The 24,210-nt window shown below is 44.7% G+C and overlaps 1 protein-coding gene across 3 annotated transcripts in view; it reads right to left on the reverse strand.

Annotated features, from left to right (window-relative positions):
• Positions 1-24,210, reverse strand: part of EML6 (echinoderm microtubule associated protein like 6) — a 404,089-nt gene that overhangs the window by 116,037 nt on the left and 263,842 nt on the right. For all 3 annotated transcript variants that reach the window (XM_019508035.1, XM_019508018.1, XM_019508025.1), the window contains exons 13-15: positions 20,261-20,379; positions 19,108-19,294; positions 16,592-16,697 (exon numbers count right to left, since the gene is read on the reverse strand). In XM_019508035.1, coding sequence (XP_019363580.1) covers positions 16,592-16,697; positions 19,108-19,294; positions 20,261-20,379 — 412 coding nt within the window. The remainder of the gene's footprint in view (positions 1-16,591; positions 16,698-19,107; positions 19,295-20,260; positions 20,380-24,210) is intronic.

Here is a 24,210-nt window from a genome sequence, read left to right on the forward strand (position 1 = left end):
TGTGCCCACATCCCCCCACATCTTAGTGTTATCAGCAAATTTGAACAGGGTGCTTTTTACCCCCTCGTCCAAATCACTGATGAAGATGTTGAACACTGCGGGCCTGAGGACCGAGCCCTGCGGGACCCCACTGCCCACATCCCTCCAGGTTGAAAATGACCCATTCAGCACCACTCTCTGGGTGCAGCCCTCCAGCCAGTTGGCGACCGATTTGACTGCGTAGGTGTCGACACCACAGTCCCACAGTTTTTTAATGAGAACGGGGTGAGAGACAGTGTCGAAGGCCTTCCAAAAGTCCAGAAAGACTACGTTCACTGCTACCCCTGTATCTAAGGATTTTGTGACCTGGTCATAGAAGGCCACCGGGTTGTTTGACAGGACCTGCCTCTAATGAACCCGTATTGGTTGCCCCTAAGGATAACCTTCCCCGCTGGCCCCTCGTGGACATGTGCCAGGATAATTCTCTCAAAAAGCTTACCCAGGATTGAGGTAAGACTAACTGGCCTATAGTTTCCCGGGTCCTCCTTCCTCCCCTTTTTGAAGATGGGAACCACATTGGCCCTCTTCCAGTCCTCTGGCACCACACCAGAGCACGAGTGCTCGTAAAGCTGTGACAGGGGTCCCACAATGACCTTAGCTAATTCTCTCAGTAGTCTGGGGTGGAGATCGTTTGGACCAGCTGATTTAAATATGTTCAGTCCCTCCAGATGTTCCCTGACTAGATCCTCCCTGACCCTTGGCCTGGGTGCACCTCCCCTGGGGCCTGAGGGAGTCCCAGTGGGGGGGGCTGATCCGGTCCCTGCTCAGGAAAGTGGAGGAAAAGAAATTGTTAAATAGGTTAGCTTTGTCATCTGGTGTGACGACCAGATTTCCTAGAGTGTCTTGCAGGGGCCCCACATTACCCAGTACCGTCTTTTTTCCCCTATGTATTTAAAAAAGGGCTTCTTGTTGTCCTTGATCTGGGAAGCTAGTCCCAGTCCCATCTCCGTCTTAGCCTTCCTGACTGCCCCCCTGCATCCCCGAGCAACCGCAGTATAGTCCTCCCTGGTGATGGGTCCTCCCTTCCATAGGGTGTACACCTCCCTTTAGGCTACGAGAGATTCCCGGATGCTTTTCGTGAGCCATGGGGGCTTTTGCACCCTCCTGCCCCCTTTGATCTGTGTTGGGATTACTTCCCTTTGGGCTTGGAGGATCGTCTGCTTAAGGAGCGACCACTCTTCTTGGACACCTGGCTCCCCCCCCTCTGGGACCTCAGTGCTTCCCCGGCTATTCTCCTTAGCTCATTGAAGTCTGCCCTCCTGAAATCTAGGGCTGCTGCCTTGCTGTAGGCCTTTGCCACCTTGTGCTGGATGGTGAATTCTTTAATGTGAGAGACTAAAAAAGACTGACCTTACACTATGCTAAAGCCAGATAGTTAGGGCAATCATTTGAGAGATGGGAGATCTTTGTTCAACTCACTGAGAACATAGAAGCAGGCAGAGAGGAGGTTTGAAGCTCAAGTTGCAACATTGCATGCTCATATCCTAATCCAGGGCTGTCCAACTCTGGTGTGCCTGGGAGCTGCAGGCCGTGCCAGGGTGCAGCCCCTGACCCACACACCACATAAGCCACATATGTGGGATCAGCCCCCAGAATTCGCCTGGTCCTGAAGCATGTGGCCCCCCACTCCCTTGGCAGTTCACAGACCCCTGGGCCCTCCTCTGCCATGCAGCAGCAAGAAAGGGGAACAGCAGACTATGTGTTAAGCACTTGCAGGCCATGTACAGCCTATGAGCCACCAGCTAGACAGGCCTGTCCTAACTGTTCACCATCATGTAAGGAGAAGGTCACAGCATGGTATTACACATGGCACATAAGTCTCATTTGAAACATGGCCTGAAAAATCCAAGCAATTCAGTTGGAAAATGTAAAAAAGTGCTGTTTCAACATTTCCATCTTTTCTTTGTCATTATTTTGGCTGAAACTATTCAAGGAATTTGACCCAGATTCAAGATAAGCTTCAGGTTGACTGAACTTTATATTTGTAGCAGATGAACTATTCACCTAAAATCATTTACTTAGCCTTAGCAGCTTATCAACAAGTTCTTCTGCAAGCCAAAACTTATTGCATACTATTAAGTAAAGAACAGGCAAACCTATAATATAAGCACATAAGTCCAAATGTGGATCTAGTCCCTTAAGTCCCTAAAGTCCATAGGTTTCTATTTTGAGGGCTTTATCAACCAATGGAATTCACTATAACTTTAAGGCACCTAGGGCATTTATAGGCATGCTCCAGGAGTGGGGAAGGGGGTGTGCTGTAATTATAGCAGCTCCAAGAGCTGCTCTAATGAAAGCCCATTGAGTGTCATATGTATCAGTGTCCCTGCGCTGAAAAATGGTGGTGGGGGCACTTTAATTAAAGCTTGTTGAATGGGCTTTAACTAAAGTGCCCCCACCACCATTTTTCAGCTTGGGGATGCTCATACATGTCACACTGGAGTCTGCTGAAGCATGGTAACTGCTCCAGCAGGCTCGATAAATAGAATCTGCTCCGATGCATTGTAATTACAGCATGTTGAAGCAGCCTCCCTGCACGTATAATATGCACCCCCAAGATGGATTCCACACTCCTGAATCAAGGCACCTAAACTCCCAGTACAATGCATGGGGAGAGGTAGGTGATTCAGGTTGGAGTTCACAAGCACCAGCACGCTAAGTGGCGAAGCACCTAGCACAGGCAATGGAACAGGCTGCAGAAAAGGATCATTTTAAATCATGCCTCTGCCAGGAGAATAAGCACTCAATTCTGGGCTGCTAGGAGACACCTGTCTCAAGCTTAGATTCACAGCATGGCCTTAGAGCTAAATCACCCATTTCAGATAAAAGCAGGGATTACTTTTTTCTTTTAAACTGATGGAGAAGTTGGAAATAGGCCTAGTATACTGTGTACAATAGGTTAGTAGCCAAGGGAAAGAATTATGTCCCTTTCAGTCTAAAGGGGTTCAAACCTACATCTCTCCCATCCCAGGGTAGTGCCCTAACCAGAAGACTGTCGGCTACTCTGTAAAGCTGGGGGAGAGGGTATGTTTCACTCTTCCTGTTATAAATATGTTGTTTTGCACAAAAAAATTCACAGGTCACTGGGCCACAGAGAGGGAACAAGAGAAAGTACTGCTACTCTGTAGGCGTGTCTATGTGAGAAGTTTACTGCAAAGCTGCCTAATTATCTATCTTCACAGTAAACATCTCAGCATCTACATGTGTTGCCCTATTAGGCTTCAGTAAACTAATAAAGTCCACTGCAAGTTAGTACTTGTAAATACAAGTACTATCCTGTGGCAGAGTTTTTTAGCATGCAGCACCGCATGTGTAGACACTGATGGGGCTGGCTGGAGCACAAGGGTGCCTCTGTGCAGGGACTGCCTGTTGGCTAGCCCCATGCTGAAGCATTGTTGTCCTTCTGCCAGCTGGTCCACAGCACATTTCACTGGGTCAGTGCAGCCCCGGGCTGGCAGTCTGATCCCCTGGGCTCCCTGCCAGCCAGGGCTGTTCCAACTCAGCTCAACGTGCTGTGGTCCTAGACGAATGAACAAATGGTGCACCCAGGAACAATAAACTCTTGCATGATATCCACCAGAGTTCATTGTTGCAAATTAATTGCATGTGTAGACACACCTCTTAGTGATTAGGATAGTTACCCATTAGGGGAGGGAACCAAATTCTGAACCCTACTCTGAGGACTATTTTTACTTATTATCCAATGCCTGTTTACTGTAAAATCCACACGGTATATTGAGCTTGGATACATGTGTCTGGGCTGTGAATTTCTCTCAGCAATAGCTTTTCTTTGGGTATGTCTACCCCATGTACTCAACACTCCCAGGGAGGGATGCTCTCAAGTGTCCGCTCACTCCCATTGATGCATGCCAAAACTGGCAATGTGAAGTTGTCCCAGGGATGTGCCTTCCTGTGGCTATTCTTAAGATTTCTGTCTCCAGTATACTTGAGAGCAGCTGTTGGGGAAAGGAGTAGGACACACTCAGAGAGCAGCTTTATCCCTTAGGATTGTGAGCAGGAGCAGGTGGATAGGTGTGTTGAGAAGGGCCCTCTCCAGGGGCACCAGGGAGACATATCCCTTAAGATCTTTTGGACTTGCCCAAAGTCACATAACAAGTCTATGGCAGAGCAAGAAACTGAATGCAGGTCTCCAGTATCCCAGGACAGTGACGAGCATGGCTTTATATAGGATTATGCCTCTAATGTAAACAGGGTGGGCTGTGCTAAAGTTCTTGTTAGCTAGTCCTGGTTAAATGAAGGGTGACTGTGGCCAGCTAGCATATTTACCCCAACTATCCACATTTGTGTAGAATCATACGTAAAATTATATTAATTAACATGGTTTAAGATCTTACCTAACTTTGTATAAATGTGACCAGTGTTAGCCTATTATCATGATTACTGAGGCTGTGAATGCCTTTTAAAATTACTATTAAACTCATAAAAACTTACTTTTTACATGCTATCTTTTTATAAGCTTCAATTTAGCTCATTTTTATTGTGGTGGGGAAAGGAACTTAAGACCAAATTCTGAGCTAAGTTGCAGTGACATACATCTGACTCCAGTGGAATTACTCCAGATGTAAACCTCCATAATGCAAATCAGAATCTGGACCTTAATACTGACATAGCCCTTGTCATTCTGGAAGTACTGCATAAACCTCCCATAATTAAACAAATAACCTTCACAATACTCCTCTGTGGTACAGAACTCTTAAAAATGGTAAACCTGCATAAATTGAGAGGCCATGACATCAGACAAGTACGATCTTGGGAAAGGTGCATGTGCTGTAACACTTTTAGAGACTTTCTGATAGATGAATGGGGTCACTGTCCGTGTTTCAGCCAGGTACTTAAGCATGTGGTTAACCTGAATGTGCTTTAGTCCCAGTGAAGTCAATGGGATTGTTCACATACTTAAGGTTAGGCACAGGCTAAAGTTACTTGCTGATTTGGTGCCTTAGGAGTTGGATACACAACATACAAGCTAGTGTAATCAGCCTTTACTTCAGCATAAAAAAATAGAGGCGCAACATACAGATCTCCACTGGTATGACTTATTTGAATCCATGGTTGAATTACTCTGGGAATAATCAGGGCTAAAACTGAAACAGTGTAGGTTACATTGGTTTATAGTAGGGGTGTGTGAAGTGGGACCTATTTGATTTGGATTCTGCCCGAATCAGGGACAGTGATTCAATTAATTGATTCAGATCACTGTCCCTGATTCGATACAACTAAATCCAAATCTGAAGATTTGATGCTAATTCGGTGAATCAGCGATTTGACACAGACACAGCTTTAAATGTTTTTTCTACATACCTTGAGGTACTAGCATGGCTCATGAACGCTGCAATGCTGGGGCGGATGGAGCATCCCACAGGAGTGCAAGAGGGGCCTCCACATGCTCGGTGCTGAACTCAGAAGTGGACCAGAACTACTTCCAGTCCACTTCTGGGTCCGCTGGAGAGTGGGCTGGACCTTCCCCTTCCCACCCCCCGTGTCCCCTGGCTCAGCGATCGGCTGTGGGGGGACACCGGGTGCCCTGCCAGACCCAGGAGGCTCCAATCACTGAGCCGGGAGGTCATGGGGGGCCCCCCGCGTGCTCTCTGGTGGACCCAGAAGTGGACTGGAAGTGCTTCTGGTCCACTTCTGGGTCTGCTGCTGAGCATGCTGGGGAGCCCCCCATACTCCCGTGGGATGCTCCATGTGCCCTAGCATTGCACCATTCATGAGCGGCCTGCTACCTAGAGGTATGTAGAAAAAACATTTAAAGCTGTGTTTATGTCTGAATTGCCAATTTTTTCTGAATCTCTCCAAATTGAATTGGAGGATTCCGATTTGATTAGGAGAGATTAAAGGGTCCTCCGATTCGATTCAGATTTGGAGATTCAGCCACTGAATTGAGCTGAATCTCCACCAAATTGAATCAGGGACTGAAGCTTTGCACAGCCCTAGTTTATATGCATTGTCTGTCTGCAGCTTATTCCAGAGGAGCTGTGTGTTCAGGACAAACTGGAATTACCTGTTCCTCTACCACCTAGAGGAGAGGAACGGTAATAACAGCCTGTTTTCTATAGCTACCCCTGAGGATCCAGGTGTCATTTATATCAGTGTAGAGAACTGATGTAAATTATTCCAGTGGAAATGCATCATGTGTCTAAACTTCCAGTTATGGTACCGTTAATAGGCAAATAAACATATAGGATGCAACTTTAAGCATTAAACAACTCACTTCTGTGGAGTGGTTTCTGCCACTATATTCTTATAAATTTAAAGTCAATGCTCTATGTGCAATCAATCTTGTTTTAATCCTTCATTGTTGGTTCTAAAGTAAAATGGAAGCCCATGCAATTCTTACTGTTATAGGACCTATACTATATTAATAAGGATAAAAACTTAAAAGCCATTTCACAGGAAAAAGAACTCAGGTTAGAAAAAGAACAGTTTACTCAACAGGTATAAGGCTAATGGTACTAACACAGGGCCTGAACCTCCTTTCAATTAAGTCAGAAGGAATTTTGGCCCAGTTACTCCAGTCTGCAGATTTCTACATAAAATCTTAGCTGGAGGACTGGCCAAGTGATCCATAACTGTATTTTATTCAACTGTAAATGGTTGACACCTCAGTAGTTTTGGAGTGATGTAGCTGTAACAGCCCACAAAATATATCACATAACCCTTCAAAAGCAAGACCTTTTCAAGACATCCTAATGGTGTATTTTTAAAATTATGTTTATACACGTGACTTGCTTTCAGTCTCTATTATGTTTATTAACTGTTGGCACCAATAGCACAATGGGGTGGGGCGGAGTGAAAAAACTGCAGTAGATGTGCTGTCAGACCAGCTACTCCCAGGCAGCCGGCATAGTGTGGCAGTGCTCCTCAGGAACTCAGTTATCTTATTAAAACCTCTGGTAAACACAGTTTACCTCAAAACAGTTTACCTCCTTCCAGGGCAGAATTGGCATATTCCTACACCAAAGACAGGTTTTTGATTTAATGAGATAATAAATATCCAACTCCTCAAATTTAAGAAATCCAGAATTATGGTCCATTTTATTTAAAAAGCTTTGATAAGATGTCATTCCTTCTTTTCCTTTGCTTTTGAAAAGTAGCAAAAATAAATTATTCTATAATCATATACAGATGGATAAAACTGAATGGAAAATTTAATGAAAACACAAAAATGATGGGAAGTTGTAAAGAAGCCCAAATCAGCTGTCAACAAGGCTAGGGACAGACATTCAAAAACCTGGAGCCTGAATTGATTCAATCTTTGCAGGTTAGTCTAACCTGCCTAGATTGAACCAATTTGAAAGTGAACAGACATTCACTAAATGCAGGCACATACCTACAAGTGGCTCAGACCAGGAGCCGGGGGGAGTGAGAAGGGGGGGTGCTAGAGCAGCTCTCAGCTGCAGGGAAGCTGTGCTGGGAAGGCATGGCCAGGTCCCAGCAGTAGCTGGTGTAAATAGGCCAGGGAGGAGGTTTAATTCTCCCCTCCCTGACCCACGTGCCCAAGCTGGGGTCTGCCAGGCATCCCCCCTTGCTGCTGCAGCAGTGGGGAATGGCTCTCTTAGGCAGATGGGGCAGGGAGGGGAGTTATTCCCCTTTCCACCCCTTGGGGACTGCAAGTGGGGTCTGCCCAGCCTGGCCGCCGCTGATCGCTCCCTGCACAGGGCAAGCGGTGGGATAAGCACCTTCCTGCACCCTATGCCAGACATGGGAGGGAGGGGGGAATAACCCCCTCCTCCCTGCCCCCCTGCCTAGGGGGCCCTGCCAGCCAGCCTCTGTCTGCTCCCACCCAGCAGCTGGAACAGTGAGGAGGCAGGGCCCTGACAGGGCAGCAGCCCCTGTTCTGGTGTCCTGGAGTGTAAGCCTCTTCCCGGCGAGGGTCACGAGTGGGGGTCAGAGCTGCTGTGGACTGTGCAGGACAAGCAGTAGCACTGGGGCTTGGAGGGGGTCATAGCACTCTGATCCCCCCAGCGCTGCTGCTGCGAATGCCGTGAAGTCCATAATAACTTTTCCCACCCTGCAGCATGGCCCCCCACACCGGGAAGAGGCTCGTGCTCTGGGACACCGTGACAGGGGCTGCTACCCCCATCATGGGCGCTCTCCCCTTGTCGCTTCAGCAGCCAGGTGGGGGCATGGCTGGAGGCTGGCCAGCAGGGCCCCTTAGAGGAGGGGGTATGAAGGAGGTTATTCCCTCCTCTGCCCTCAGGGACCATCAGGGTTGCCCACAGCCAGGCAGGGAGGGGGTTAATTCCTCCCTCTGTCACCTTTCCTGCTCCTCCCCATCCAGGCCTGGGACTTCTGCAGTAGGTCCCTGGGGGCAGAGAAGGGACAGAGGGAGGAATTAACTCCCTTCCTGCCTGGCTGTGGGCAAGCTGCAGAGGTGCTGTGGGGACTGGCAAACCTCAGCTGCGGTCTGCAGGAGGACAAGGGGATGGAGGGAGGAATTAACCCTCTCCCTGACCCTTTCGCCTTAACAGGGTGAAGCAGAGGCAGCAACAGGGTGGGGGGAAGTCGAAGGTGCAGCACAGCCCCATGTACCAGGTATGGGGTGCTACCCCTATGGCTTTGCTGCTGCCACTGTCTGCCTGCCTGGCACGTGTGGCACCAGTAAGTCCAGGGTAGGCTTCCCCTGATGGCATGGTGACAATGCCACTGGCGGGGAAGCTGCAGGGGTAGTGCCTGGCACCTGGGGATGTGCTGCGACCCTGCCACCAGGTAGGGGAACAGTGAACAGGGCATGCCCAGCTCAGTGCCCAGCAGCTGCAGGTATGGGGCTTGGGTCTGAAAGAGGTGAGCCTGTGCTGTGCATAACTGTGTGGGCCAGGGCTGGCATGGGCCCTGCTGTCTAGTGGGTAGAAGAGGTCATCAGGCAGAAGCTGCATTCTGAGTTGTCTCTGCCCCTAGCTAGATCTGTGCAGGTGGAACAAGGGGGAGGAGGAATTAAGCCCCCCTCTATCCCTGTTCGCTGGAGGCAGCTGGCCACACTCCCCCCTGCTGCAGCTCCAGGTGAGGTGGGAGGAGGGGGGAAACATCTGATGGGCTGCTATGCCCTGGCCAGCAGACATGGGCTGGGGTCCCCTGCTGGGAGAGGGGAGAGAGGGAGGAATAACCCCTCTCCCTGCCCTCTTTGCCTCAGAGGACCATGGCAGGTCACATCCCCTGCCCTTGTTCTGGCTACAGCAGAGAGGCAGGGCCAGTCCTGCTCTCTGGAGCAGAAAGCACAGTCCAGCCCAGGGCTGCAAAGCATCTGGGATGCTAGGGGACTCTGATTTAAGTTAAACCAGCAAGGCGTCTGGGACAGATGTTGCATAACCCGATTTGACCCAAATCAGTTAAGTCTGATGCTACATTCAACCAGGTTTATCTTAAAGCAGTTTCATCCATTTTGAAACTGGCTTAATGTGCACTGAACTTCTGTTCTGTTACAGGTTTAAACCCGTTTCTGATCATTTAAACTGGTTTATGTGTAATGTCTGTCCCTAGCCCTAGAGTCCAGGCTATTTCATGAATACAGTGGTGACATTTATAATGATAAAGAAAAAAGAAAACTTAAAATTTAATGCAGAAACAGTGTTAGCAGGCAGTATGCACAGTAAGGATTCCCACAACTTTTGTGGGGGGAAAAACTTTAGAGAAAAACAGTCATGTAATACTTCAAGAGAGGCTGACATAATCAGAGCAGTAAGGTAATTGAACTACCCAGGTTAAAGGCTGGAGTGGAGCTGGCTTATCTTCTGTTCTTCTTAGGGGGAAAGGACTGCAGAGGAGAAAGCACAGACGAGTGGGGAAGCTGCTTATAGTAGTCAGTGAAATCAGGAGTTAATTGTACATCTTGCAGGAGTAGGTGCAAAGCAATACATTTTAAAGCACTATAGTCTGATCCTTTGGAGCACCTGCTTATCTTTAAGAATTTGGGAAGTGCCATTGGTTTAGAGGATTTCAATTACATGACTCATGTGCTTCAAGTTAGTAGATGCTTGAGTTCATTGCTGGGCTAAGGTCAGAGTGCTTAGCATGCTGCAGGCCTGAATACTAGGACAATCTAGGTCAGGAAGGAAACACACTGAGGGCTTAAGACAGCAGAGAGAGAGAAACAGAGAGAGATGGAGCTGGGAGTAAAGCAGAACTAGAAGGAAGGAGGGTGTTTAATGAACAGGTAAGATGTAGAGAAGTGGGGGGAAAAAAGAAGGCTGAAAACCAGAACTGTGTCTGCAAATAAATATAGGAGCAAGGCCCAAGAAGGAAAAGGAAAGGGGATAGAATATATTTTGTTTTGGTATCGTTAGTGATATAGAAAGGTCTTAGCAGCAGTTCATGTAAACATTTACTATGGCATAATATGGTTTATTTCTTTAAGAAAAAATGGCTTAAATATTCTTATAAAATAATTTTTCAATGTGTAAAATAGGTGCTAAAAGAAAGAACAGTTAATATAGGAAAAAGATATTATAAATTTTAGTAAGAAAAGAACAGCATTTTAACTGCACGTATGAAACATAAAATAAGTATAAAATACGTTATATATTTTCTGGTTAACAGCCATGGAAAATTACATGTGTTAAATTAGCCACTAGAGGGCATACACAAACATTGTGTGAATGTAAGGATAATACCAAGAGTCAGAGTAACATGACTTGAAACTAATTCAAGAAAAAAACTAGTATTTGTACTACCTTTACTTACATAGGATCAAAGCAGTCAGTATAGTGATGAGATGCATGTCTCCAAACACGTTTGTAGAATCAAGGGATAAGGTATTAATGGGATAATAGCTATGATTATTTTGGGTTTTTTATGTTTTATTAAGATCTATCATATCAGGCAAGCTCCAAGTTCATGTTTTAAGTTTACATAAAAATATTGATATTTCTATGTAAAAAGAACAAGAAAATCCTTACTTCTGTTGAAGTAAAACACACACATTTAAAGTATCTTTGATGCTCATTAAAGTTTAGAAGCATGTAAATATTGACAAATGAAAACACTCTTTCATTAACAGTTATAGCCCTCCCATTGATTTTAAAATAAATATACTTTTCTTTTTTTCTAATCCTTAATACATTTCTGGTACATTCATAAAGTAGAATAGCCTAGCTATGGTCAAAGGGAAATACCTTTAATTTCCATCCATTTTAAGTTAACCTTAATATTAATGGTTATGCTGTTTAGTGGATAAAGAATAATAAAACAGCTTCCCCTCCTTGTGACCCAGCAGTTCATGGGGGAGAGGAAGCAGCTAGACTGGGTCATAGTGTGGAAACCCCTTAAAAGGGGTGTGATCACCTCCAGGTAGTAGTAGAGATGTCATGGTAGTGTGACTCCATTAGAACCATATCACCAGGGTTTTGGGGTGGTATGGGATATTATAGGCAGCTATCGCCTCCTTCAAATCTTGAGAGATTTGGGGCAGGACCACTGCTTTTTCCAAAAGGGACAAAGGGCTTTTTCCAGACATCCTGCCATGAAAGTATGATTTTGGAGAAAATTCTAAAAAATCATGATGGAATATTAGTCTCCAGAGGCCCTCCCTTTCTGCAGGTATTGTTCTGGTGAGGTGTGATGTGGATCTCTGTATCATGCTTCCACTGAAAAAAAAGGTGACTGATTTTATGCCTTCAACTACCTATAATTTTTGAAGTGCTGTATTGTTATAAGTTCAGTTTTTTAATGCTCATGAAAACTGCTAGATTGAAAAAAAATTCTGTAAGTATCAGAAACAAAAACATGATCAGGGTAGTGTGAGCTTCTACACTTTTTCCTGTAATATATCTCATCCTTTGAGGCAACAGTTACTCCATCTTCAGACTCATTTAATTTTTGGTCTTCTTGCTATGATTTTCAGAATTGGGTTTAGGAAATTAGATTTAATTTTCACACTACAGACAAGGCACTATATAACAGTTAGCCACACCTTTAAAGGGGCCTGTTATAGTTCCAGTTGTAATATACAACCTAGGAAGTGGACTAAAGCTACTATTTTAGAGCCACTAAGGGGGATCAGAGTTAATGATGACTTTCGGTCATGATGTTGGATCTGAACTAGTAAGCAAGATATGAGAAGTTCCTTATTCCATTACCATAACCCAGCCATTTTCATAAATAGTATAATTAACTATTTCCACATTTGTAGAGGAAATTATGAAAGAAACAGTATCTAATCACAACATATTTCAGGCCTGTATCCAGATAAGCAGGAGCACAAATTGCTTCAGCGCACACCCCTCCACATGTGCTTTGTTGTGGGACAAATTGTCCTGCAACAGACAAACTGCCCTTGCCCGGCTTCTCCTGGCTCTTTAGCCAGTGAAAGCTGGAGGTTGGGGCCAGCACCTCTGCATTGCTCTGGACAGCCTGGTGCACACTTGTTTTATGTGCTTTGTGCCACTTTTGTTTTTGTGTGTGGTTTTTGCTACCAGGTAATCCCGGTAGCAAAATCTGCAGCATGGCACATTTTAACATTCACCACATGTGGTTTGTGGCTCCACAAACCTCTGCTCATCTGGATGTGACCCACATGTACAAAAAAAGTTATAAAAAACCCAAAGAACAGTTCAGCCATCACTAATAAAATGTATCTGATTAATTTAAAGGCCTATTTATATTGCAAGTGCAGTATAAAATAGCTTTAACATAAAGAATAATTTGGACACAATGAGCCAATTCCTAATCCATCTCTAAGATGCCCAAGTCAATAAACACGATATTTATTCACCTTGTACAACAGCCACCAAACCACTAGGCTGTCTAGATGCTTATGCATCTCCATTTTGGGCTAGTGCATGTGCTGAGGCATCAGACTCCTCTTAAACTCTCTTGCAATCCTAATCCACCTGGAAGAGTGCCTAATTTCTGCATATGTCCCCAAACCCTTAATTGCAGAAAGACCATGAAGAGGAGGAAGGCCTAGATACCATTAAGAGTTAGGGTACTTTCCCACAAAATTGAAGATCTGAGTTGTAGGCTATCTTCAGCCATAGGGGGCTTTGAACCCACAGTTTTAGCTTCCCAGAAAAAATGCCCTCATTCTCAGGCCAGAAGAGGAACGGGCCCTTCTTTTCCATTTTCAATCGATGTAGAAGTCTCCTCAGTGAGACAGATCCTAGATATTACATGGTGTGTAAGTGTTCCCCACTGACAGAAGAGAACTATGTGCTTCCTGGAGTGGATTAGGGTCAAGAAAGGCTGACCATCCTTAGAATAGGAGAGTTATGCAACTGTACATGGAGGATTAGGGTTGGTCTCTGGGGGTGCACCGAAATGCCCACTAAGAGAACAGGGCTGCTATGCATCTTCCTGAGTGAATTTGGATCACACTTCTGAGCAAGGGTGAGCACTTGTTGAGTACTCACTGGGTGCAACTACAAGTGCAATTAGGGCAAAGAAATAAAGTTTGCATTGGAATTTATTTCTTCCTGGCACAGTGTTTACATGTGCACCTGGGACTGCAGCATATTGAGCCAGGGTGCAGCAGCCCTGGATTGGCAAGGGCTCCAGATCAGCGTTCCCTCTAAACTGTGTGGTGTGCGTGGCTGCGCAGGTGCACCTGGCAACATGCCATGAACGCACCTGTGCGGCTGTGCACACTGCACGGCATAAAGGGAACACTGCTCCGGGTGGCAGCATTGGGCAACGGAGGGGCTGGCTGGGGCACAAGGGTGCTACAGTGTTGGGCTCAGTGGTGGGCAGCCCCCACACAGTAGCACCCTCATGTTCCAGCCAGCCCCAGTCACAATCTACATGTGCCTTGTGGTGGCATAAATCACTCCCACTGTAGGCTAATACTTGTCCTGGGCAGTACTATCCTATGACAGAGTTAATTCCTTTACTGCACCCTAATCCTGGCATGTGTGTAGATGGTGACACTTTACTGTGGAGCTAATTAGTCAACTTCTCAGTAAAGCGCATGTGTAAATGCACCCACTCAGTACTGAGCTTAGTACCTATCTCTGGGAAACCCAGATTCCAGTTCCAGGTCCTAAAACAGTTTATGTCTTTTATCCAATGACAATTTAATGTAGAATACAAAAAGAGTACTGGGAGGGCCCTGGCTGTTTTCAGCATAGTGGCATAATTTCACCAAGGAGGGGTGAAGAGTGCCCCTCTACATCCAGAAAAGGCAATACCTTAGAAATAAGGATCCTCTCATAGGAAGTGACTGGTTTGACCTCTTTGAGGTAGAGAGAATTGAATCTGCACCTCCCAGTGCACAGGCCACCACTTTAATCAGTAAGTTGTTACACCGGAAGCTGGTAGACCATCTCCTCCTGCTGCGGTATTTACTTTTTTTCAGAGTGATTTCTGCTCCTTTTTTTGAAAGAAAGGGCATTGGCACTTACCTTCCTGAGCAATGGTTATGCCATGGAACCTTGCAGCCCCTCAGTGAGGCTCCTGAGGAGTGGGCTTGCATCCCTGTCCTCAACTAGCTCCAAGCCACCGGTGTTCACTGACTGTAAGCAGGTCCTGGCTCAGGACATATGCTGGATCCAGAGCATGCAGCACTTGCTCTGGCTGGTCACGGAGTGAGCCACATGCAGCACCTATGTGGAGCCAGTCTGGGATGTATACCATTCTGGTCAGTCCAGGACACATGCTGCACACAGCATCCACCCCAGAATGGCTGGGGGGAAGAAGAGGGATGTGCAGCATGCATCCCAGACTAGCAAGAGTGGGTGCTGTGTGTGGCAAGTGTCCAGGACTGACTAGAGCAGGCACCCCATGCGGTGCATGTCCCCAACCGGCTGGGGTGGGTGCCATGAATAGTGCAGGTCACAGGCCGACTGGGGTGCGTGCCACATATTGCACATATCCTGGGCTCTGTGCATGGGGTTGATCCAGTGTATGCTGCATGAAGTGTGTGGTTCAAAACTGGACCCAGCGGCCAGATAATGGAGCTCCATAGGCTGTATATGTGATGCCCCTGATACAAATCACTTTTGAAAGTGGACCTCAAGCTCCTAAAACACTTATTTTGAAAACTGTATCCTATATCAACTGCAATGCATTCCTGTATTAAAGGAATATTACTTAATTTTGTGCTGAGCTTATTTTTTGGGGTCAAGAGCAAAGTTCTCATAAACACTGTCCCCGAACAATTCCCAATAGACTATGGAATAGTACTTTGTCCTATTATGACATGAAGGGCAGATACAATTTTTACTTTTTATGTACAATGGTACAAAGCTTTGAGTACACAAAAGCATAGGAAACATCCTCCCTCCATACATCAGCTTTCATTTTTAAAATAATAAACAATAACGGGCATATTTGTGTATATACATGCGCACATACATTTTAGACATATTCTTATATTTTTTATAAATATATAAAAAGTATACATGTGCATCTGAATATTTTTCTTTTGATCTTTAATTCTATGAATTACCTTCCAAGAAGGCATGCGACCCAATCAGTCCATGCCCATCTCAGAAAAAATATGTAAAAGAAGCAAAAGACAACTGGGTGCTGTATTGCCCTCTGCCTCAGACTCACAGCTAAACTAATCACAACTGGGAACTGACTCAGCATAAACATTGCACCTCCCTCTCATTGATATACTCTAGGGCTAGGGACAGAAATTAAACATAAACTAGTATCAGTGACTGGAAACCGGTTCAAATCTGTAACACAACAGAAGTTCAATGCACATAAACTGCTTTCAAAATGCCTGAAACCAGTTTAAGATAAACCTGGATGGATGTAGTATCAGATTTAACTGATTTAAGGTAAATCAGTTTATTGAATTCTTCCCAAATCCCCTCCGGATTCAAGTTAACTCCCAGTTCCTGAGCATCCCAGGATGCTTTGCACTTCCCTTGCACAGCCCTGCTCGCAGGGTGGGTGGGCTAGCTTTGGCCCAAGTTGTCTGTTCCAGCTGAGCAGGGAGGCTTGCTCTAGCAACCCCCAGCTTTTAGCCTGGGCCACCGCAGGCATGTGGCTGCATTTCTGGAATCAAAAGTGAATGTCTGTTCACTTGCTTATTGGCTCAATCTGTGCAGCTTAAATTAACCTGCAAAGACTGAACTGATTCAGCCTTGGGCTTTTTGACTGTCTGTACTTAGCCTAGGTGACTATTTTGTCTGTTCCTAAATCTTCATGCCACCTTGGATTCAGCAACTGAACAGAGTGCACTAATTGCATTCTTGATATTATATGCTGGAGCTCAGAGAAGTACAGGGTTTTCTAAGGACTGTTTGTGTAAGTAAGAGCATCTGGCCTATTTTTTCTTTGAATAAACTGGCTTGATTCTCAAGTGCAATCTTCTGGGGCTTGTGCACTCCAGTGCACTCTATTTCTGCCAATAACTTGGCAAGATAGGGACTAAATATATCAACCCAGTTTCAGGGAGAAAAAGGCCCTTTATGTAGTCTCCATACACAAACCTGCTCAGAGGCTTGTACAATACCCTTTTGAAACTTCTCTGTTATAAAAAGGAGGGTTTATGCACACAACAAAGTTCATTTAAATTTCAGACTGAATGACTACTATTTAATTGTTGACTACTTTTTAATTTGCCAGCGGCTGTGTTGTTGCTTACCTGAAAAATCCAGGGTGCACACTCCTCTTTGATGCTGGCCTTTCAGCAATGATAAACACTTTAGTGTCTGGGTATCCCATACATGAATAGCAGCATCTCTCCCAACCTAAATCAGAGAAATAACCTAAGTATCTGTTTTCAGCCTAACATACAACTATCAACAATCAACACTATTTCATTTTCAAAACTCTAAAAAAATACAAAACCCCAAAAGCCCTTCCCATTCAATCTTCACCAAGACCTTTTCTCCTGAGTTTTTCCATTGCTGTTTCTTCCTCCTGATCACCACATCTCTCTTACTAGAACCCATCTGTTCCTGCCTCATTGCCCTGTGACCTGAACTTTCCATGATTTTTGTCAATACTCAGGCCTCCTTTATCATCCTGTCTCTCCTTCCCTTCTTTGTTCTCTCCTGCTCTGACTACTTCATCAGTGTCACCCACTCCATGCCCAATTCCTGACTCCTTTCTCCCCTCTTTCCCATTATAAGATGCATTATGCTCATACGCTTTCCTAGTTCAATTTCAGAATTTTCTTCTTTATATTTGTTCTCTTTTGTCTTGTTCTTATGATGTTCTCATGGTTCTCATGTCCCAACACAGTGCTAATTCCCTCTACAAATTCACATTTTTTCTTTTGTCCTTCTGATGCCTCTTCTCTGCCATTGATGTTGACCTTTTTTTCTTACTCTCCTCCAACCCTTCTAATCTTTTTCTTCTATTCTCATGACCTTTGTGCCTCAATATCATCAGGTTCCTTCTTCTCTGTGTATAAGTGTATTTTTGTCCCACTTGGCCCCTGACTTTAAAAACAAACCATAAACCCCGCATGTAGGACTTATGCTTCCCTTTAAATTATCACCCAGTCTTTCTTCTCTTGTTCATTTCAGAGGTTGAGTCTGAATATTGCCACTTCTTGGAACATTTCCAAGAGATGACTTCTCTCTATCCACACCACCAAATTCTCATCTTGTCCCTTATCTTGTACATGACCGATTGAAACTTCCTTTTTACTAGCTTCACCAGCTGCCATTTTGCTCTATCACCTCTTTTCACTCAGTTTTGCCTAAGCATCTTGCTTTTAGATCAGGAAAGACTTTTACTTGATTTCTGTTTTGACACCAGATTTGCCATTTTCTAGGAATAGTGGACTTTCCTTTACTGCTTTCCTCATTGCAGTTAAGAAGCTATTTAGGTGGCAAAATAGTTAATCTGTGGTTTTCCAAGCAGGAAAGTGTTCCTCCATGTGATATACAGGGATCTGGGTTTTCTGAGTCTCATGGGAAAACAGAGAAAAAGATGGATTTCCCCCTTTACCCAAGGACAACACAGATTTCTCATTTTAACAAAGAAACCTGTGGATTTTGCACTTTTGCAAAGAGCTTTCTGCAGGCTGGTAGAGTTCCAGCCTGTAATGAGCTGGGGGGGAGTGGGAGAAAGGCGGTCAGGCAGGAGGCGTTATGGGCATGTATATGCACATGCCTGCCAGGCAACCTAGAGACCAGCTCCTGCAGGTATGTCTGACAGGGGTGAAGATTGAGGCCTCCATAGGGAGGGAGGGAGGGAGTTGGGCAGAACTGGGGCTGGGGTGCTGCCCAGCCAGGTGGTGCATGAGGCTTGGGGCCCAGGGCCAGAATACATAGCTGCAGGGCCCCAGCGGGGAGCAGGTTGGGGCCACAGGCAGCTTGTTCAGAGGGCGGTGGCAGGGCTGGCTCCCCACCGCTGCGTGCACTCCTGTGGGGGCAGGGGGATCTGTGCCCCCCAGGTCTCCCTGTTCTGTCTGCAGGGTGCAGGTGGGCTTGAGCTCCCCACCATGCTGCCCTCCCCCATGACATCCACAACCTAGTGGGTGTGATCCAGTGCGGCAGGGCACCGTGGAGCTGCGTGGGGAAGCTTCCTGCCACTGCGAGCCCCACGCTGTCCTGGTGACACATTCCCTGCCCGTGTGGTAGCAGTGGGGACAGTGGTACAGGGGTGTCCCCCCACTACTGCTGGGCAGGTAGGGGACACACTGCCAGGGCAGCGCAGAGCTCACAGCAGCAAGGAGGTTCCCTGTGTGGCCCCGCTGCAATGGAGATGGCTGGGTGGAGGGAGGGGCAAGAGCAGGGCCTGGGGCTTGTGGCTTGGGAGTGAGGGGCCTGGGCCTGTATTCTCTGAGTTAAGGGGGCAGGAGGAGCTCTGATTTTCCATGATAAAAAAATCCAAAATCAAATACCAAAAAATGTGTACATATTTAGTAATTTACTTTATTATAGTGACTGAGACACTGGTAGACTTCCAAATTGCTTTAAAATTATAAATATATCAATAAACCATTGTGTTCAACTGATACCTACATACATTGTGGCTTTCATTTTAATCACAGATTTTGGGTCTTTAATCAGAGAATTTGCGATTTTTTATCAGGGAAAAACAGAATCCATGGTGATAAAGATACTCAAGCTTCTTTGATGCCATATATACAAATCATAAGAGAATCCCCTCACTTTTTGCCCAGTGTGACTTGTAGATACACACCTGTCCAGTAGCAACATAGTCCTTCACTGGATGGATGGCTAGGCTGAGGATGTCATCATCATGACCAAGATACAGTCTTTGGGTGTGTTGTTGCCTATTGTACACAACAGCAACAGCTGCAATATGGTAAACTACCTCTCCAGTTTGTGTGTAGAACAAATTATTTCGACAGTCATAGCCTCTGTAACTGAAATAAATATAAAGCAAGCAATGTCAAAGACTGTATCAAAAATATTTCCATGCTTCAGGGGAAAACTATCTAGGTGTGCAAACAATGTAACATTAGGTTGAAAAGCCATTCACAAAGAGTAAAGCTGTGATATAAACTTGGGTTGCATAACAATATCATAATATACAGGCTGACTACATCCATTGAAAAAGCTTACATGTAATACATAATTATTAGCAACTAGAGTTGTGTGAAACTCCATTGCTTTGCATTGATTTTGTAGCTATTTCCTTTACACACACAGGGCTGTCTCTCCAGTTACATTTTAAGTTTCAGGATTAATCTGAACCAAAAGTTAATCCAAGATTGATCTGATTTTTTGACACCCATCGGATTTTATGACAAAATCATGAGGAAATACAGGTGCCATATAGTACAGATGAAGTTCAAGTTCATATGAAATTATGCCCAGAAAAGTTATGCATGGTCTTGGGTTCTGCTGCAAACCTATCATACATTCCTTAAGCAATTATAACAACTACAAGCAAGAAATCCAGCTAATGAAAATACTCATTGTTCCAGAACATATCAGGTAATCAGCTGCTAGTTTAAAAGGTGGCTTTACTTAAAATAATATAAAGATATTATTTAGCTATATTGGTACAGTTTTAATTTTACCTCTTCTTTAATGAAAACTTGAAAATAAAAGAAATTTATAGCTGATACTCCAATTTCTACTACAGTAAGGGTTAGGTCATGTAATTAAACTGTAGGTAAAGCAGTAGAATATTTTATGTCAAATATTTCAAAATAAAATGGTCAAGCTATTAATACATAAGTATTCTGTGTGTTTGTTTAGGCACTGTCCTATTCAATTGAATAGGGAAGAAAACACACATTTTTTTCTAGAAATGCTGCTTTTCATTAGCTTATGGTTTACAAAAGACAAAAGGTCCAAGAACCGTTACTTAATAGTTACTATACCCATGTATAAACTGCAATTTTAAACTGTCTTCAGGCGCTCTCTCTCTTTTAAGGAAGGGCACTGAATGGTTTTTTTCTTTACTTTGTTGTTTCAGCTGAGGTAGATCTTCTTTGTAAACCTAAAGAATAACAGTTAAACTTAATTACACATCATTAGTTTCCTTAATATAAATACATTTGGACCAGTTTCCTTAACCATTTTTAATTGTTATTCTTAGTTCTAAACCAATAAAATGCCTAAGTCATCACTGCCCCTTCCCTATAGAGTTCAAGATAATGACGTGATTTTTTGCAGGGAGATGTAATGGTATAGGACATTGATGGAGTCAGGGCCTTCTTAATTGAGACATTTTCTGTGTTATATGTTATCTACTGAAAATGATTTTTAGTATTAACAACTCTTCAATTTTTTTCTCAACTTCATACTTGATTTGTTAATATAGGTACTTAAACTATACATGATAATGAACAAATTCCATCAAGGCATTCTATGATATATGCAGTGAGCTCAGAGGTTGCATAATCTGCAAATATCACCAGAATCCTGAAATAGAATTACCTTTCTATCCATGTACTAAAGATACAATTTATTAAACATGTAAATCTCTTAGATACGTACTGGAGCTGATAGCTTTTGAAACCATGTCGAGGCTGCCATCAAGTAAATCCACTAGAATGCTAAAACCTGGCTTTAAATTATTTCTCTCTATCTGCATTTCTTGATTTTAGTCAAAGTGGAGAGAATAAAAATTTCTTGCAAAAAACAACTAATTCTAATCTGATTGCTAGAAATTTCACTACACTGAGGTTCACATACATTCAGGTAAGTATTTGAAATTCTGGTTGCCCAAACAAACAGAACTTCTAGACATTTTACCTGGTGCTAGAAAGTGCTGTACTGAACATATGCTTGTCTTATCTGATTTAAGCACCACCTCCACAATTTTACAAAGGATGCTACCATTAAACAGTGTATATTATGGATAAAAAGAATCCTAAGCACTGGAGGAGCCTCTGTATCATTTTCACTGACAACTTCAACCGAAATCCATGGAGAGCTATGCTTTGAATTTAAAAGTACTATATTTAATGCTAAGGACTCTGAAAAATTGGTTCCTGTGTGTGTCAAACTGGGCACAAAACATGTGGACACTTGTGATGTCAGTTACTGTTCCACAGCTCCTCATCTGCAAAATGAAGATAGTACAATCTCCTCAACTCCAATGAAGTGTAAAGATAATATAATTGATGTTTGCTTAGCACTCTGCTACTGCAGTGAAGAACACCATACAAAAGTCTATGAGGAAACAGGTAATTCTCTTTTCAGAGAACTGATTTGAATAGTGCATAGTACATAAAGCAAAGGGTCACACATGCAAAATTAAGCATGAGACTGTGTAATTACGTCATTAAAATATTAAGCTAAATTAAAATCATATTGTGATACATACATACTACAGGGTAGCAGACACTCTTCATTCTAGATAAATATCTGTAGTAGTTAAATTCCCTTTTGGATTAAGCTGAAATAATAAAAACCACTTCCCAAAACAAGGGCCACATATAGAGGTAACTGGAAGCTAAGTGTCAGAAAAGGGATTTCACTGGGGATGAATGCAAATGCAGAAGGTGGGCTACTTTTTGTAGAGGTATATGTGCCTAGGAGCAAAAGAATGCAACAATCTTCAGAGAGGTAGAGAGGAGCAAGAAAATCAAGGAGAAAGCAAGAAAAGTAGTTGTAGCATGAGTCTATGAGAAAAGCCAAGAGGAAGGACTTTATGGATGAATAGTGACTGAAAAGAGGCTTGGGACTGTACAGAAAGTCTTTCTTTTGATTGATTCCTACTGTATTAGAGAGACAGGATGCAGTAGCATAACTAGGGGTGGACAAATGGGGTACCAGCCCCAGGTGCTGACTGACAAGGGGGCACAAGATGGGCAGTGGACACCACTGCTAGTCCAGCCACTGCCACTGCCACTGCCACTGCTCTGGGTGCTGAATTTGCCTGTTATGCCTTGGACAGGACATTGTATTGCATCCTGATTATTTGACTTCATTATCAATTTCTCTTCCTGATGGAAACAATGCATAAGGTTATGAATGCTGGGTTCTAAAATGGAAACAATACTATACACATTGTAATGGGAGACCCCTAGCTCTACTACTGAGAGCAGAAAAGTAAGAAGTAGAGGGAGCTGTGCATTTAAGGCCGATGGCTGAGATTGGAAGCACTGCTCCTACTGGACTGTAAAACCCAAGTAGCAGGATGTGCTTAGCAGAAAGTCCTGGTAGTGGATGGGAGAGGAGCTCTAGTGGTGTGTGAAATGGGCTGTATTTAATTCAGATTCAGCCCAAATCAGGGACAGTGATTCAATTCGTTGATTCAGATCACTGTCCCCAATTCGATTTGGCCGAATCTGAAGATTCGATGCTGATTCAGAGAATCAGCAATTCGGCCATAGACGCAGCTTTAAATGTTTTTTCTACATGCCTCGAGGTACCACACATGGCTTGTGAATGCTGAGGTGCTTGGACAGATGAAGCATCCCACAGGAGCATGGGGGGCGCATGCTCAGTGGCAAACCCAGAAGTGGACTGGAAGTACTTCTGATCCACTTCCGGGTCCACCAGGGAGTGCGCTGAAGGCCCCCCTGCACCTCCTCGGCACAGCAATCAGCCACAGGGGGACCCCGGGTGCCCCCCCCCAGACTCAGGTGGCATCAGTCACTGAGCCGGGGAGGCATGGGGGGCCCCCCGTGCGCTCTCCGGTGGACCTAGAAGTGCTTCTGGTTCACTTCTGCGTCTGCTGCTAAGCACGCTGGGGAGCCCCCCGCACTCCTGTGGGATGCTCCTCCATACACCCCACCATTGCAGCATTCATGAGTCGCCTGGTACCTTGAGGTATATAGAAAAAACATTTAAAGCTGTGTCTATGTCTGAATCACAGAATATTTCTGAATCTCTCCGAATTGATTCGAAGGGTTCCAATTCAATTTGGAGAAATTATAGGGTCTCCTGTTTCAATTCAGGTTTGGAGATTTGGCCACCGAATCGGGCCAAATCTCCATCAAATCGAATCAGGGACCAAAGCTTCACACAGCCCTAAGAAGCTCCTATCAGGTGTAGCTGGTAAAGCTGGATCCCAGAACCTCAACTGAGAAGCTCAGCTGTGTTTAGGAAGGCCTGGTGAGAGGCTGGAGTGGGAAGTGAAATTTGATGGATTGTGATTTGACTGAGAGGCATGGGGTAGCTGTGAGGGAAGAGGGGAGGCTGTAGCTGTACTACTTTAAAGGAATGTCACATTCAACTACTGGGAGCTGATGAGTTGCTTAGAACTGATCTGGGATTGGATGGACTACTTTGGGCTGGATTCACTGGGTGACCTGATTTGGGGTGCTAAGGCTTGGAGACTGATTTGGCAGAAGGTGTGGGAGTCCAAGATGAGACAGTTATAAGGGCCTGGAAAGGGAGCACTTTGAGGCAGGCAGGAAGAGGCAAATGAAGTTACTTCCCTCTGACCAGGCTGAGGATCTACACTGAAAATAGCAACATCAAAGGTGTGGCAAGTGAGTGGACTAGGTATCTGGGTGGTCAGTTGGGCAGATAGATGGGAACTAACCTCTAGGGCTAGGGACAAACATTAAAAAAGCCTGATCCTGAATTGATTCAATCTTTGCAGGTTAGTCTAACCTGGCTAGGCTGAACCAGTTTGTAACCAGGCAGACATTCTCTCTGCACTGAGGAAATTCAGGCATATGCCTGCAGTGGCTCAGGACAGAAGCTGGTGGGGTGCTAAAGCAGCCATTCCTTCCTTTGCACAGTGATGAGCTCGGGGACGGGGGGAGGGACAGGGTGTGGCCAGATCCCGGCAGGATGTTCTGATTAGGGAGGTCTGCCTGCACCACCCCAGGCTTTCCCCTGCTTGCTGCTCAAGGGGCAGGAGTGTTCC

Source organism: Gavialis gangeticus, unplaced genomic scaffold (assembly GCF_001723915.1).
Source record: "Gavialis gangeticus isolate Ggan-Ray unplaced genomic scaffold, GavGan_comp1, whole genome shotgun sequence".
NCBI classification, from domain to species: Eukaryota; Metazoa; Chordata; order Crocodylia; family Gavialidae; genus Gavialis; species Gavialis gangeticus.